At 39.0% G+C, this 16,380-nt stretch overlaps 1 protein-coding gene across 1 annotated transcript; it reads left to right on the top strand.

Moving 5' to 3' along the window:
- Positions 1–1,129: 1,129 nt before the first annotated feature.
- LOC104274084 (neuroblastoma-amplified sequence-like) lies at positions 1,130–13,581 on the top strand (the record flags this gene model as incomplete). The annotated part of the gene is made up of 8 exons (XM_009869612.1): positions 1,130–1,224; positions 3,012–3,059; positions 4,136–4,179; positions 4,510–4,643; positions 5,412–5,545; positions 5,664–5,762; positions 12,571–12,709; positions 13,516–13,581. Coding segments are annotated over 8 exons (759 nt in total), but the record flags the coding sequence as incomplete, so codon positions are not given.
- Positions 13,582–16,380: the final 2,799 nt, after the last annotated feature.

The following is a 16,380-nucleotide window of genomic DNA, read 5'->3' as shown; positions in this document are numbered from 1 at the left end:
ACTGGGTTTTAGCTCAAACCCAGGACATACATGCTGCTTCCTCCTCAGGAAGAAGGGTCCTCACAGTCTTCCTCTGCTGCAATGTGGTGCCTGTCTCATGGGAGAGAGGCTTTCTCTTCCACCTGAGACCTTTCTCTTCCACCTTTCTATTCCACCTGTTCCCACCCACAGGCTACACTGTCGTCTGCTCCAGCATGGGTCCTCCTTACAGCTGTGGTTCCCTTTGGGCTTGTCCTCTGCTCCTGTGTGGTCTCTCTCTCCCTCGGCATGAGGTTCTCTGTATGCTGCTGCATCTTGGACGTTTTGCTGCTGTCAGTCTCCTCGGTCTGCAGGGTCTCATCGTGCCATCTCACCACCTCAGTCTGCAGGGACATGTCTGCTCTGGTGCCCTTCTCCTCCTGCCTTTTTCCTCTCTGACAGCAGAGTTTCTCTCTCTCACCTCCCCCTGCAGACCAAAACAACTTCCCAACACAAAAGACAGGACAAAGAGATTGGCCCAACAGGTTTCCATTCTTAAATACATTAATCACAGAGGTGCTGATTTTACCTGGGGCTGGGGGAGGCTCTAGAAGTTTTGCAAGGATCCACCCCCACAGCCCTCTGGCAGCTACCAAAAAAACCTGACACAAACCCATGAGAACTGCCAGGTTCAGCAAAGGAATTATAATGTTATTTTGTGCTCCTGCCATGCACTTCAGTCACTCTCATCTTCATGGTAACCTCTGGGTATTGGAGTGCTGCTGTTTGGAGCCCCTGCAGCCTTCCTTTTTCCAGGCTAAACAAGTACAGTTCCTTCAACATCTCTTTGGGGCAAGTGCTCCACTCCCTGACCATCTTCATGACCCTCCAGTTTATTGGTACTGATGATGTAACGTGTTGCGGGGGGTGGCCAAAACTGGCTGTTGACTGGAGAGTGATGAGTACATAGCCAGTTCTGTTAATTTGTTTTTTTTTTTCTATTAATAAAAACAAGGATGTTGTTAGCCTTCATTCTGGGCAGGGTGCAGTGTTCATTCATGTTCAGTTGCTGAAACCTCCCAGGTGACTGATGGTTACGTTAAAGCTGACTTGTTGGGTATATATATCTGGAGTACTGCTTTTGTGAGATATATGTTCTGATTTAGCCTAGTATTTTTGTTATTACAGCCCTGCAAAGTTTTCTCTGCCCACTGGACTGGTTCGTCTGGTTAGTAAGCAGATCAACTGGCACCTAGTACTTGCAAGGTAACCAGCTTACATGCTTTTCCTTTTTTGCCAGTAGTGAATGTGTTCATGATTCCTCTCCTCCCCACACTGTCCCTATTGGTAACAATGCTGACTTATGTTTCAGAGTTACAGTTTGTGCTGAAGTCACATTAAGTCAGAGAAATACTGGAGGCTTTCACAGGTAGCCTTGGGCAAAAAAGGTCATTCTCTTACCTAAGGGCTTCCACACTGTTTCTCTTCATTTAGGACATCTCTCACTCGAATCTGAATGGTGTTCAGGCTTTTGAGGCAAAGTGGCTTTCAGTACAGTTGTTCTCAAACTCAATTCAAGATATGTAGTATAAATTGCTTATTTTAAAATTTACAATAGCAGGCTTGTGTGTATGGGGAGAAGTGAGAGTTCCAAGACCAGAACCAGCTGTTCTGAGTAATTTTAGCAGCATCAATATGATCACTGGCTTCTAAAAGTAAGCATAAATATGTACTGAAAAAATGGTTCGATGACATGAAGGTAGTATGGAATGCTATAGTGTATTCTGTTTTATCGCTGAAGATGGAATTTCAGAATGCATTGGGTTGGAAGGGACCTTTAAAGGTCATTTAGTCCAACACCCCTGCAGTGAGCAGGAACATCTTTTAAGTAGATGAGGTTGCTCAGAGCCCCATCAAGCCTGACCCAGAATGTCTCCAGGGATGGGACCTCAACCACCTCTCTGGGCAACCAGTTTCAGGGTTTCAGCACCCTCGCAGTAAAGAACTTCTTCCTGATACCTAGTCCAAATACACTCTGCTCTGGAGTTACATGCCCTTGTAAGCAGCCTCTCCCCAGACTTCCTGTAGACCCCCTTCAGGTAGTGGAAGGCCACTCCAAGGTCTCCTTGTAGCCTTCTCTTCGCCAGGCTGAACACCCTCTCTCAGCCTGTCTTCATAGGAGAATTCCTCCAGCCCTCTGATCATTTTTGTGGCCTCCTCTGGACCCGCTCCAACAGGTCCATGTCCTTCCTTTATTGAGGGCTCCAGTGCCCCAGGTGAGCTCTCACCAGAGCAGAATTAGAGGGGCAGAATCGCCTCCCTTGACCTGCGGGTCACACGTGTTGTGATGCAGCCCAGGGTGAGATTGGGCAGCAAGCTGGGCTACAAGCACGCATTGGTGGTCCCATGTCTGCCAGTACCCCCAAGTCCTTTTCCTCAGGGCTGCTCTCCATCACCTCATCCCCCAGCCTGTGTTGATAATGAGGGTTGCCCTGGCCCAGGTGCAGGACCTTGCACTTGGCCTTGTTGAACCTCGTGAGGTTCACATGAGCCCGCTTCTCCAGCTTGTTCATGATCAGTGGCTTCACAAGAGTTCTGTGCTGTGGAGAGAGGTGGGGATTGTTCTGAGGGAAGCGATGCCAGCTGCACTGTTGTATGTTAGGTGTACAGAGAGGTGACCTGCTCCTAAGGAGATGACGTAATGTACTGAAGTATGATAGTCATTTGTTCGAGTTAAAGCAGTACAAAGCTTTCGATATTGCTATTATAATTTTTTACATAAATAACATCTGATTCTGGCCTCCCCTGCAGCAAGATTTTAGACGTTGTGTTAGTGCTACTAGAAAAGAATGACATATTTCAGTGACGTGAAGGGAATATTTATTATAATGATTTTTTTTTGTATATAAAAATTGACATTTCCCAATTTGTTTTGATTTATGAAAGAGGAAATTTATACCTACCCTTGCAGGAAAGCACCTAGAGCTCTGTTGTACATTCTGTAAGGACTGGACTTTAAATGAACATTTACACCTATATTTTTTTTCTTTCAGCAATGGTAAATTGTTGGCAGTTGTTCAAGACCAGTGCGTAGAAATCAGGTAAATTAGAGTTACCTATTGCTTCATGACCACAGTTGTGGAGTTCTGAGAATATGTTTCTAGTAATTTACTAATTGTACTTCTAAAGATTTTTTTTTTTTTTAAATATTATATATGGTGAAAAGTAAGCTATGGAATAATCTTAAGATGTATTGTCACTTAGCAGAAGCCTTCTATTTTGTCCCAGTTCTAGGGCATTCCCCATTAAAAACATCAAAAAACAACCCCTCCGAAACAAAACCCCCCCAAACTTTCCACAGTTATGAATGTTATAAATAAATGTATGTAAGTATCTGTCTGTATCTTCTTCACGTTTCAAGTTGTGAAAGCAAAAAATCAAGATGCTTCATTATACTAAACACAAATCATGGTCTTTCTGACCTTTGCCTTTCTGTTCCCCCTCAAAATTCACCCTGAATAAATGGGACGAGGAACTAGTATTCTGCTTCTCTAGAGGGTAGCTGGCATGTGTAATACTTCACCTTATTTACAAGTAATGTGGATTGCTGTGAAGACTGATGCTTTCCCTTTTTCCTCCTGTGCCTTAACAACAAGCTCTCCTTTGCCCATTCAAGAACACATTTAGCTATAGAATAGATCTTGATTGAGTGTGTTTACTTGCTTCAAAAAAATCCATTTGCTGGAAGGTCAGACCTTCTATTTGTATGTAAAAGAAGCAAGTGTATGAAAATTGTTCAATCAGAAGTGATGTGAACACCATAAATGTCAGCTTATAGACTATAAAATAAATCTTGTGTTTCAGCTGTATTAATGTAACTATATTCTTGCATTGTTTCTAAAATTGTAACCTAGAGAATACAATTTATTTTTTTTTTCCCCTGAAGTTATGTGCTGAAGTTCTGAAATGCTATTGTCCTCGTTTGACCAGCATTACTACTGAATGGGGGGTATTAGTATTTATGTGTTGGGAGGGGAGGGTAGCTGCCCAAGGGTGAAGGCTACTATCTGACTATCTGTAGGCCTTTGAATTGTGCACATAGACTATTTTTATAGTGTTCTGTTTATTCTGGAAAATGGAATAACATTTTTTTTCTTCTGTAAATCTTTTTTTGCAGATCTGCAAAAGATGACTTTGGATCCATAGTTGGAAAATGTCAAGGTACACAGTATGGCAACCTCATTACTTAGTGTCATCAGCGTTTATTATTCATGCATTGCTAAGTGATGGTGCTGATTTACTTGGAAGTTGTAACTTCTTAAAAGCGTTTGGAAGAATCTCTTAATAATTTTGTGCTGTGACCAGCTCCATTACCCTTCTTTCCCATCTTCTTTTCATGATACTTAATGTATAAAACTTAATTCTGAAATGAAATGATAGTTAAAATTAATGAGTTTGTGAGACATAGCAAGTGTTGGAGGGTTTTGGTTTTCTTTTCTTTTTTCCTTCTCTCTCTGAGATAAGGTTGTAATTTTTCTTCCTTTTTCATAGTGCCAAAGGATCCTAATCCTCAGTGGAGGCGAGTGGCATGGAGTCATGATTGTACGTTACTTGCTTATGCTGAAAGCACTGGAACAGTGAGAGTGTTTGACCTAATGGGTAGTGAGCTTTTGGTCATCTCACCAGTAAGTGCTTTCTTAGATTAGGTATTAATGTAATAGAGCTTTTTGTAAGGATAAAGGGTAATTTCCACTCTTTAGCTTTTCTTAAACCATGGCTTAATTTGGTGTAAATGCTTGCAGTATAAATACCATGCACAAATGTATCATGAAGTGTTTATTGTATGATGGATATATTGTAGTTAAACTTAAGTCGTGTAGCACTTGCAAAATGTATCCTTTAGGCTGTTGTGTCTAGTTAGAATCTTCTTTTTCTTAGAATTGTGGTAGATCTGTGGATACATCACATCGTGAAAGTATAGAATTACCTAATTAGAATATGTGAAAATAATTAGAATTTGTAGTAGTTGATTGCAAATCTACAGTTTATGTACGCAGAGTCATTTATAAATCAAGAAATGTAACTGATAAAACAATATGAGGATTTTTTTTCTTTGGTATGAGAATAGACAATTGCTGTTGGCTTGCCCCACATGATGTATTTTATGTTTTGCATATTCAAGGTTATATCATACTAATTTGGGACAGTGATCTTTGTATATTTCCTTTGTATGTTGTCTTTATAGATTTTATAGTAATAAGATTTCTTCTCAGTCAAGATAAAAGGAAGTGTGTCGTCCTTCTAATATAAACTATGGAACTGTTTTTAATACATTTTTATACAAGGTGGTAAATTTAACTTCCTGGTTCTTTCAGTAATGAAGACTTTTTTTTTTTTTCCTTCTTCTTACATCCCTTTGCTCTCTCAACGTCTGTCTGCATTTTTGGGTAAAGACAGCAAGTTTTCCAGGAGATCTGAGTTATGCTATTGCTGGATTAATCTTTCTAGAATACAAAGCAAGTGCCCAATGGTCAGCTGAACTGCTTGTTGTTAATTATCGTGGAGAACTGAGAAGTTATCTTGTCAGGTAAGCATCAGTTTTTACTTACTTTGAGAAGGCACAGTGAACTTCAAAGTACTTCTTTCCACTGTTGAAAGAAAATGAATTTGAAATAACGTATGTCTTTCCCCCCCCCCATATTTAGTGTTGGAACAAATCAGAGCTTTCAAGAAAGTCATAGTTTCAGCTTTAGCAGCCATTATGCCCATGGAATAACTACTGTAATTTATCATCCGGGTCACAGGTAAGTGTTCAGTTTGCTACCTGCCAATAATATGGAAATGATGAACAAAAGTGGCAAAATAAACTTTGAAGTCTGTTAGTTTTGGTTTTTTTCCCCCTCCCCCTCCTTATCCATCTTAAGATTGATATTTAGTGGATCAATAATAGCAAGTTGTGTATCTTTGTACTTATGAGAAAAAGCCCTAGATGATGATCTTGCTTAACTTGATTTTCATTATTTTATTCCTTAGTAATGTCCATTATTGTCTGAGTACCTTGCATAAGCAGCATTTTTTGGAATGTCAGGAATAGATGTTTCTGAATTTGATGGAGGTAAAGGTGGATGTATAAATTTGGTTGCTTTTTTTCTGTCTGGATTGAATTTGTGGACTTGTTGGCCAGCCCATATTCCCTGGTGTTCTGACTGGAAGTGCCAGCATTTGGTATTGCTTTGTGATGTGTTTTCTCTATTTGTAATGTGTTGAGTACAGATACCAGACTTGAAAGATGGACTAATTAACTGCCTGCTCTTGAACCAGATGTAGTTGGAATAGGACCTGGTTAGCCAATTACTTATGTTAAGAATGTGTCTACCTTTTTAATATCTGCTTTTTGTGTCAAAACTCAGCGACTTATTTTTCTATTTCTATGCAGTTGTAGGAACTAACCTTACTTTTAGGTATTTTTCTGATGATAGATCTAGTAGGATTGAATTTGTCAGTACAATATGTCGTTATATTGTTTTAAATGGAAATTAAATTTGGCTACAGAATACAAGAAGAAACTTGCTGTTTAAAAACTTGTTCTCGTTCTTCAATATTAAGTGAACTGTCCTATCTGTCTTAAGAAAAAAAAGATTTTTAACGAGAAATAATATTCTTATTACTGTGTTGCTTATTACTTTGTCTGATTAATTTTGAGTATGATTTCTTATTTCTGCCTAGTTCTTATCTAGTAATTCCTCATAATTCATAGAATCATAGAGTGGGTTGGCTTGGAAGATACATTAGAGATCATCTAATCCCAGCCCCCGTGCTGTGGGTAAGGACACCTTCCACTAGATCAGGTTGCTCAAATCTCCATTGAGCCTGGCCTTGAACACTTCTAGGGAGGGATAAACCCACAAATTCTCTGGACAACCTGTGACAGTGTTTCAACACCCTCACAGAAAAAAATTTCTTCCTAATAGCTAATCTAAATCTACCCACGTTCAGTTTGAAACCGTTACCCCTTATCTTATCACTACATCCTAAGGAGTGTGGTCTGTGTCAAGGCCTCTTATCTTCTGAGGTAGCTGCTCTAGTGGGTGCTGGGATCTGAGCCTGGCAGCACATCACCACAATTGCTGACAAACATGAACAAGGGTAGTTTCTGACCATCATTTTCTGCAACTGCAGTGCAAAATGCTGCGTCTGTTTGCAGCGGTTGGAAGGATTCCCCACCGTTACTGATCAGGAGTCATCTGGAACAGAAGTTCAAAGCACTCTTTGATCAGGAACAGCAGTCAGGCTTTCGTAAAAGCTTCTAGAGCATGCTAGCTAGCTCCTTCTGGCAATGGCAGGCATCGTGAAGTTCCTCAAAGACTTCCCAGGAGTCCTCTGGTGAACCCAGAAGTATATAGAAGATCTGAAAAGGAGCTCAGAAACAGCTGCGCCAGCTGCTGCTTGCTAGCAGTGCTCTGTGTAGAAAACACGTGCGAGAATAAAAAATATTTAAGATTTTAAGTACTAAAGGGTGTTGCATTGATCTTGATGGCCATAACAGTATTATAGACAAAACTTTCCCTTCTAAGCAGTAACTATTGTCATATATTAAGTTAATGTTGCTTTGTCACTCATTTGGAGTGGCCTAAAACTACAGCTGATGTGGTGTGATTTAAGAACCCAGGTATTTGGCCAGGAAGAAGCAGCTTTTTATGTTACTGGAAAAAAAATGTTGTTGGCATGGTGTCTTCTTCCTCAGACTGAGACCAACTTTAAAAAAAAAAAAAAAGGAAAGAAAACAGGTAAAATCCTTCTCCTGTTGCTGTTTCAAGTCTACCTGTCAGCTTGGTATTTTGGAGTCATCTCCTGTCTAGTCCTGAAAAAATAATGGGTCAACAAGGCCAGATATTTGCTGAGGCTCTCAGGAATATCTTTCATTTTCTTTTAATGCCAGTTCTGTTATTGATCTTAATAGTTTCTGCCCCTGCTGTTGCATTTTGCTGTCTGAAAAGCTTTAAAAAAATTTTAAATACGTGCTGCCATGATGAGTTTCTCTGCAGTCTTAGGAAATGGCTTTTTGTCTTGAGGCTGTGTGTTTTGTTTGTGTCTAAACTGATATGACATCTTAATTCTAGCTGTCATTGAGTTTTGTTTATCCTGAAAGATATTTCCAAATTAGAAATATGTTGCACTGTATGTGACATTTTTTTCCAAAATTCCTTTCCAAAGATTTATCTTCATGGAGTTTTTTTGAGAGGTTGTTGAGGCAGTTTTGGAGCTACTGCTGTCACTATTATTGACAATTCTTCTCTTGGTCTTTGTGCTACTATTTGTCTCTTAGGCAGCTCTGGCACAGTGCGGTCAATTGTAATTGAGTTCTAGGCAGAGCTGCTGTTGAAATTTTTAATTCAGAGGCATGTTGCAATGGAAGTTGGAGCTTTTGGAAGGATTCAGGTGCCTATGGATGGGCAAGACTGTAGAAGAAATAATCTTCCAAAAGATTATGTCTGCTGTCTCTTGGTTATTAAGAATTGACACTTGTGTTGCGGTGATTTCATTAAGTCATTTCTTGATTTTTAATTTTTATAAAGCTTTCCTTATGTGAAAGAAACAGATGTGAAACTTGCATTCTCTGTTAAGAAAAAGTTAGAAATTAATCACTTTACATATGATTGGCCCTGAGAACGTCTGTCAGAGTTTTAAGATGTGATTTCATGTTCATTGATATTAGACTGTGTGCTCAGATGTGAGTACCCTAACATGTTTATTCTTGCCTAGCTAAACTGGACAGAACTGTGCGTGGACATAAATGCACTGGACATAAATGCACCATGTGTGCAGGGTACATAGATGTTTTACTCTAAAACCTTTCCGAACTGTTACAAGGAACTTCCTGAGGTGTGCTACCTCTCTACTGAAAATTCATTTGTTTGGTAAAGCTGCAAGATATTTGAAAACTTGCTATTTCCTAGTTTTTAAGTGAATTTTTTTCAACAGCTGTGTAGCATGTCTAGAAGATGGCTTTTGTATGAGTTAGGGGCAGCTTTTATTGTTCTTTGATCAGTGGCAGTGTGTCAGGTTTCTCTGATAGAATGATCATAGGCAGAGGAAAGTTGGAGAACAGAAATGTCAGGTAGAAGGAGAATAAAAAATATACAGAAGGGAAACAAACAAATGGATTATTAAATATATGACATTTAATCTTTCGAACTTTTTCTCTCCTCAAGTGCACCTTTCCCCAGTAATCAACAGAAAATTTGATATTAAAATAATTGCATCTGATTTCCTCAGGTTTTGGAATATGGTATTGCCTAAATATTCTGTTTTTTCAGTGTCTGCTTTGCATTATTATTATTTTTAACCAACCCCTGTAGTCTCAGAAACAGAGATGTCCTTAGGTCATAGAATCAGTAAGGTTGGAAAAGACCTCCAAGATCATCAAGTCCAAATGTCAACTCAATGCTACCATGGCCACTGAACCACGTCCTGAAGTGCCACATCTATGTGTTTTTTTGGACAACTTCAGGGATGGTGACTCCACCACTTCCCTGGGCAGCCTGGTCTAATGCTACACCATTCTTTTAGTAAAGAAATTTTTCCTACTATCCAACACTAACATCACTATAACCTCCTTTCAAGTAGTTGTAGAGAGTGATAAAGTCTCCCTTCAGCCTCCTCTTCTCCATACTAAGCCATCCCAGTTCCCTCAGCTATTCCTCATCAGACATTGTCTCCAGACCCCTCACCGTCCTCGTTGCCTTTGTCTGGACACACTCCAGCACCTTGATGTCTTTCCTATGCTGCAGGGCCCAAAACTGAATGCAGTGCTCAAGCTGTGGCCTTGCCAAAGCTGAGTAGAGGGGCATGATCCTGCTCCTGCTGACAGCACCATTCCTGATACAGGCTAGGGTGTCATTGGTCTTCCTGGCCACCTGAGCACACTGCTGGCTCATGCTCAGCCGGCTGTCCACCAACACCCCCAGGTCCCTCTCTGCCTGGCAGCTCTCCAGCCACTCCTTCCCAAGCCTGTAGCGCTGCTGGGGGGTTGTTGTGGTCAAGGTACAGGACCCGGCATTTGGCCTTATTGAAACTCAGGTGACTGGCCTTGGCTCAGTGATCCAGCCTGTCCAAATCTCTCTGAAGAGCCTCTCAACCTTCTAACAGATCAACACTCCTGCTCAGTTTGGTGTCGTCTCTGAATTTACTGAGGGTGCACTCAATCTGTTCACCCGGATGATTGATAAAGGTATTAAGCAAGACTGGCCCCAAAACCGAGCCATGGGGGACGCTGCTTGTGACCAGCCGTGAACTGGATTTAACTCCATTCACCACCCCTCTCTGGGCTCAGCCATCCAGCCAGTTTTTAACCCAGCAAAGAGTAAGCCATGAGCTGCCAGCTTCTCTAGCAGAATGCTGTGGGAGATGGTGTTTAAGGCTTTACTGAGGTCCAGGTAGACAACATCCACAGCCTTTTCCTCATCCACTAGATGGGTCATCTGGTCATGGAAGGAGATCGGGTTGGTCAAGCAGGACCTGCCCTTGAGGAACCCATGCTGGCTGGGCCCAATCCCCTGGATGCCCTGTGCGTGCTGTGAGCGCACCCAAGGTGAACTATTTATCAAGGTCGTGCTTGTGCTTACTATTACTTGCAGAACAAAGTATTCTTACTAGTATTTTGAGTTAAGGTGGTGCCTTGGCAAGTTCCTCTGAGTTCCTGTCTAAATATTTACTTGAGAATTGTCCCACCAGTTGCCCAGAATGAACAATCAGAATCAAACATTTTGTGTTGACTGGAAACTTAAAATGTAGAGCTACTTAGATTTATTTAAGATGTGAAATTGGTTGCATAAAAGACTTAACGCAGTCCTACATTGTTCAGAAAGATGTATGCGCTGTAGGAGTTCTTTGGCATTTTCACACAAGGATTGCTGTGCTCACTGAGCAACAGTCTCACTCTCTTTTTAACTAGTACTGTTTATGGCAAAGTTTCTTCTGTAATCTACATAATGCTGAAGTACAATCCTCCCTTGCTGCTGTGTCTGTGTCGGAGTTCTCTTGCTGATTGCCTAATACCACGCTTTGCTAGTTGCTTTCATCCTCATAATCCAATTGCTTTGCAAAGTAGCTATGGGAAAACTAGTAGATGAATTTTAGGTCTGCTTTCTTCCTATATTATTGCTACAAAAAATGTATGGTGATTACTCAAGGAGCATATTTGCTTCCACATGCTATTCAGGTTACCAGTTTTAAGGAGTCTGAGCTGCCCTACTCATGGTAGATTTCCTTGACTCTAATAGGAAGGAATATACTCCTTAAATAATAACATGATTTCTCCTTGCTGTACTCCAGCAAGAATCCACTGTGCCATGGATGCCCAGCCTTTCATATTCTAAAGTTAAACAGCAGCTTAAGCGAGAAGTAATTACTCTTAGCTGTGCTATGCTTTACTTGCTGATCATAAAAGCAAGACAAAATCACCTTTTTTCCTGTGAGTTATGATGGTAGACTGAGAGTCTTCTATTGCTCTTTCTGAGGAAAGTGGTCAAAGTGATTTTTTTTTTTTTTCTTGCTGTCTTAGGCAAATCTGTAGACCACAAAAGAATTAAAACTCAAGAACCTTGACAGACTGTAGGTATCCACGGTATAAGTTAACTTGCTGTATGTTGGTGAATAGCATGAGACTTAAATGTGGAAGGGATTTTTTTTAATTATTCTTTCAGTTGACTTTTGCAGGAAATATTTTGAAATACACTCAAATTACGAGTGTCAGCCGCTAGGTGGTAGAGTGTTTCAAGAGTAATGCAGACTTTGAAAATTGATAAAGGAGTGTTCTCAAGACTCAAGTTCTGGCCTTTCCAATCTGTGCCTTTTTTTCCAGATACTTTACTTTTTGATGGGTTCTTCACTAAAATGATGCTTCCAAACAAGCTTATACATCTGTTCTCAAAGTTTTCATCAAAGTCATCATCAGTTAAATATACAACTGCTTTTTAATAATGTGAAAGGGGTTCAGGGAATATATTTTGCTACATTTTAGTGGTAATCAGCAGTAATTGTAAGATTTCCCTCAAAGTTTGTAAAATATGATCTACTGAGTGTAACAAAATTGTTGCATGCACATTATAATTGGTAGAGTGGCTTTAGAAAAGAAAATCTGAAAACATCTTGACACATTCTGTTCCTCAGTAAAAGAGAAGTAGCTTTTGTATCACATCTGAATAAATAAATACCTAATGCTTGAAAAGAGCGACCGGAACTTTTTCATAAGGTTGAGCTGTAATTTTTATCATTCTTTGAGAGTAGAGGAGAGACTCAGATTTATAGCCAGACATATTTTTTTTCTTTTTTTTGTTGGGAATGACGCCTTATTCAGAAAACTAACAAGATTAGATGCAGATAAATTCCACAAATAAGAAGTGTTACTCAATATTTAAACCTTTTTAAACTTTAGGGTGTTCATTCACAGACAGACCTTACTGGAGCTCTTAGGTGTCTTATTATACTTAGTCTTTTTTGTTATTGCAGTCAGACCGATGTCATTCTGACTTAAGATGATTAAAAAAAACAAACAGCGATGAAGTTTATGTGGCAGTATATGAAAGTAATATGCTTTTATATATTTTACAGACTTCTCCTTGTAGGAGGCTGTGAAACAGATGAAGATGGAGTGTCTAAAGCGACTGGTTGTGGGATATCTGCTTGGAGAGTTCTTTCAGGCTCCCCCCATTATAAACAGGTCCCTAGTTATGAAGATGACGTTAGAACAGTAAGTACATTTCGTCATTTTACTGGGTAAATATTGTCACTGACAGAATCATCTAATCAGAAGTCCAATATGAATTGCCTTTTGAAAGAAGAATTTAATGCAATGATTTGCTATTTTGTAAGCTATGATATGAGCTTGTAATAAGTTATCTCTTTCTCCTTCCCCCCAGCATCTGTCGATTTTTGGTTTTTTCTGGAGTATGATTTGAACTTTTACATTCTTGGTTATCACTTGTGGTTTAAAAAAGCACAATAACACAACCCAAAAAACCAAAAAAACAACAACAAAAAGTAGCATGGAAATATATAAACTCCTTGGTTGTTTACTGGGATGTTATCTGCATTGGCTGACAAAAAATCAGTTATTTTTTTCTTTTTTACTTTATAACAAAAGGCAGCACACCTGACATAAATGTTTAAGTCTGACTCTTGGCTTCTTTTGCTTCTAGTAGAAGTAAATGTTTCATTTGGTATCAACTATAGTATGACTCAAATCAATTTACAGTACACTAGGATCAATTTTAGTATTTACTCTTACAGAAGTATTGCTTAGTATTAAAAGTGAGCTGTTAATTTCATTGTGACTGGGTAGTGCTCTTATGTAGTGTGATGTATACCTAATGAAATGCGCTAAGTTCTATAAACGGCATTTATTATTTTTTTGTGTTATTTTAAAGTTAGCAGTCCTATGGAAGCTTTAAGAATCCTGTGGAGTTGTTTTAGTACTTTAGATATCCCCTACTTTTTGGTACATAAAACAACGTGTGTGATGTTCTTTCGTTGTATGATGTATTTCTCTTCTTACAGGCGCAGAGAAGAGGATTATTAAGGATTATGAATTTAAGATTTTACGGCAGAAGGGGAACAGAACAGGTATTAAGGTCTAGGTCTACCTCAGAAATGTGTTTTGCTAACATAATTGTCCATTAATGACTGCGCAAGAGACTGATTGAAAGTAGTTTTTGATTTCTGCAACTTAAGAATTAACATTTCTATAAAACTTATCAAACATAGCATTAAATAGAATAGCTTAGCATTTATTTGGGTTTTTGAAAATGCAGTTAATTCATCTGCTGAAGCTTGAATCTTGAGTTTTTAACTGGTAGCGTTGTAGAAATCAATGCAAAAAGGGAAGTGTAAAAAGCCACCTAGTTATTTGTTAGTGAATGTAATGATTGTAGCATGTTAGGTGTGTTATATTTTCTACAAGAAGAGAGTAGATTGTGATAATGTTTCTCAGATATACGTTCAAGAGAGAAATAAGAGGAACAAAACCCAGCTTTCTGTACTACTCCACTCCTACTGAAAACCAAACAAAATATCCCTCACATTACAGCCTGAACTGTTCATACAGTGTGAGAAACAAAAACGAGTGAGTTCAAACTAATCATTTGTGGCTTAAATAAAGCAGATGCAAAGACTTGTTTTTTACAGTCTGTTGTGAGGTGCTATGGAAACGTTTTGCTGAGTAGGTTCAAAGGTTTATTACGTGTCGAACTTCTGCTACCAGGACACATGCAGTCCTAATGAAACTTGTTCTTCATAGAGTCAACTTGTTCTTAACAAGCTCTGGGTATGGGTGTTGTATTTTCCTCTCTCTTAAATGAGAGAGTGCTAAGTCTCGAGTGTCATGCTGAGGAGTAGCTGTGTGCTTTCTATGTTTCTAAGGCTTTGCAGACAGCGCCTCATGGCTTTCTTCTGCACGCCTTAGGAGCCACCCATGCAGTAGTGCACCACCTTCTCCTATCTCTTGCCTACTAGTTGTGTGCTACTTTTTGTTTGATTCCTTTTTTCATCCACCTTTCCCTTGTAAAAAAAAATAAAAAAGTTGCTTTCCCTTTTGTTTTACAAGGCAAGAACAGGGAAGAATCTATCTACCACCCCCACTGTGTCTTCTTGAAGGGAAGAATAGCTGAAGTGATATGGACTTTGGAAAGGACCCTAGAAGATTTTGGGATGTTTAGGTGACTAGTTAAAGGAAGAAGTTGCGTGCTTGATTGGGAGGGGAAAACAAATCTTTCTGAATCTCTCTCAAGCGTGGAACGCGAAGAGGTTTTATTTGCTTCACTGAAAATATAAAAGAGCAGGCTGAAGTGAACTTCTTTACTGGAAGGCTAGTACTGGGTGTAGCTGTACTAAACTTCAACTTCAATGCACTTGCTAGTACTAAATTTCCAGAGAAAAGCAGAGATTGTTTGTTATTTATCCTTGAATGTTTTAATCCGATTTTGGAGATTATGGTTTTATATGTGAGATACAATTTATATTCTTAGTGGGAAATTGGCAAGAATATTAAGGTATGACAGGCACAGCAGTTGGAAGACTTGTGTATTAGAACTAGCTGTACTGGGATTTGATTCTTTGTGTTGCTGACATAAATGACACCTACAAAATGTGAGGTGCTAACCTGCTGAGGTTTTCAGTACCTTGTTTTGCAGTTTTCTGAAGCTGACAAGCTGTTTACTGAGGCAACATTGCCTGATTTGCCAGAGGGCTGAATAATCTCTACAGATAACAATGCTTGGGGGGGTGGAGGTATAACTTTGAATATGTGAATGACCATCTAACATCTGAATTTAACAGCAAGAGAATTATTACTGATTACTGAGTGAACGTTGAGCTCTTTTTAAAATCTGTGCTATATACCACTGATCATTCACGTGAATGGGTTATATATATTGACTGTATGTTTGTATGTCATTTAACAGTCTTTGTCCTCTGTGCATGCACATGGATTTATAAAGAGAGAATTGCCATTAATAGGCACGTACAATACCTTGGCAAACTACAGCAGAGATTGCAGTACTCTAGCTGCATAAGAAAATAATCACAGAATACTTATGATTTTTTTTTCTAATGAAAGTAATTATTATTTTGTTTAAAAAGGCAATTTAATTCTCTTTTTTTTCAATTAAAACCACATTTTAAGCTTGTATTTAAGCAGTGCTTTCAGTAACTGCAAACCACTGTACAACAGTGAGCAAATTACTTGAGCGTTGTTGTTTCTGTGGCTTAGCTACAACTTAACAGCCTAAGAAATAAAATAAAAATTATTAAAGAAACACCCCTAAACTCAAACAAACCCCGAAAGAATATTTTCAAATGATACCTACCGCAAATGTCCTGTAGATATGACATTAAAACCTCTGAGTCGTATGAACATCTAACAACTTTTCTGTACTTCAGTTATGTTGATATTTTCCAAGAGGGAAGATGCTGCCTTAAGAATTGATTATCTGCAGACTTGAACATTTCTAACATTAGTATAGGAAGAATCATAATTATGAATTTTTAAAAAGCAAACTACGCTAACAAAATGGGGTTTATAAGCAGTGCACTTTTAAAGAATTTACATCCTGCTGTCTTTTAGTGACTCCCTGAGAATGATCTTTCTGAAAATGTTGAAGTTGTGTTGGGGATAGGGGAGATAAATATAAATTGTGTTTTCAGAAAATTTTATGCATTACCATTGGCACTAAGTTTGACTTCACAATTTGAGTGTATATTTCTTATGGAAATAGTGTATAGATCCAGTTGTAGTTGTGCTGGAGGAAATATTTTGCCTCCTGATACCCAGAGCGTAAGGAAAACTTAATCGAGGACAATTTTTGTAGCCTTGATGAAATTTACGTAGAATTGTGGAATGGCCTAGGCTGGAACGGACCTTAGAGA

This window comes from Apaloderma vittatum, unplaced genomic scaffold (assembly GCF_000703405.1).
Source record: "Apaloderma vittatum isolate BGI_N311 unplaced genomic scaffold, ASM70340v1 scaffold15225, whole genome shotgun sequence".
Taxonomy (NCBI): Eukaryota; Metazoa; Chordata; class Aves; order Trogoniformes; family Trogonidae; genus Apaloderma; species Apaloderma vittatum.
This window is presented reverse-complemented; position numbering and strand designations above follow the sequence as displayed.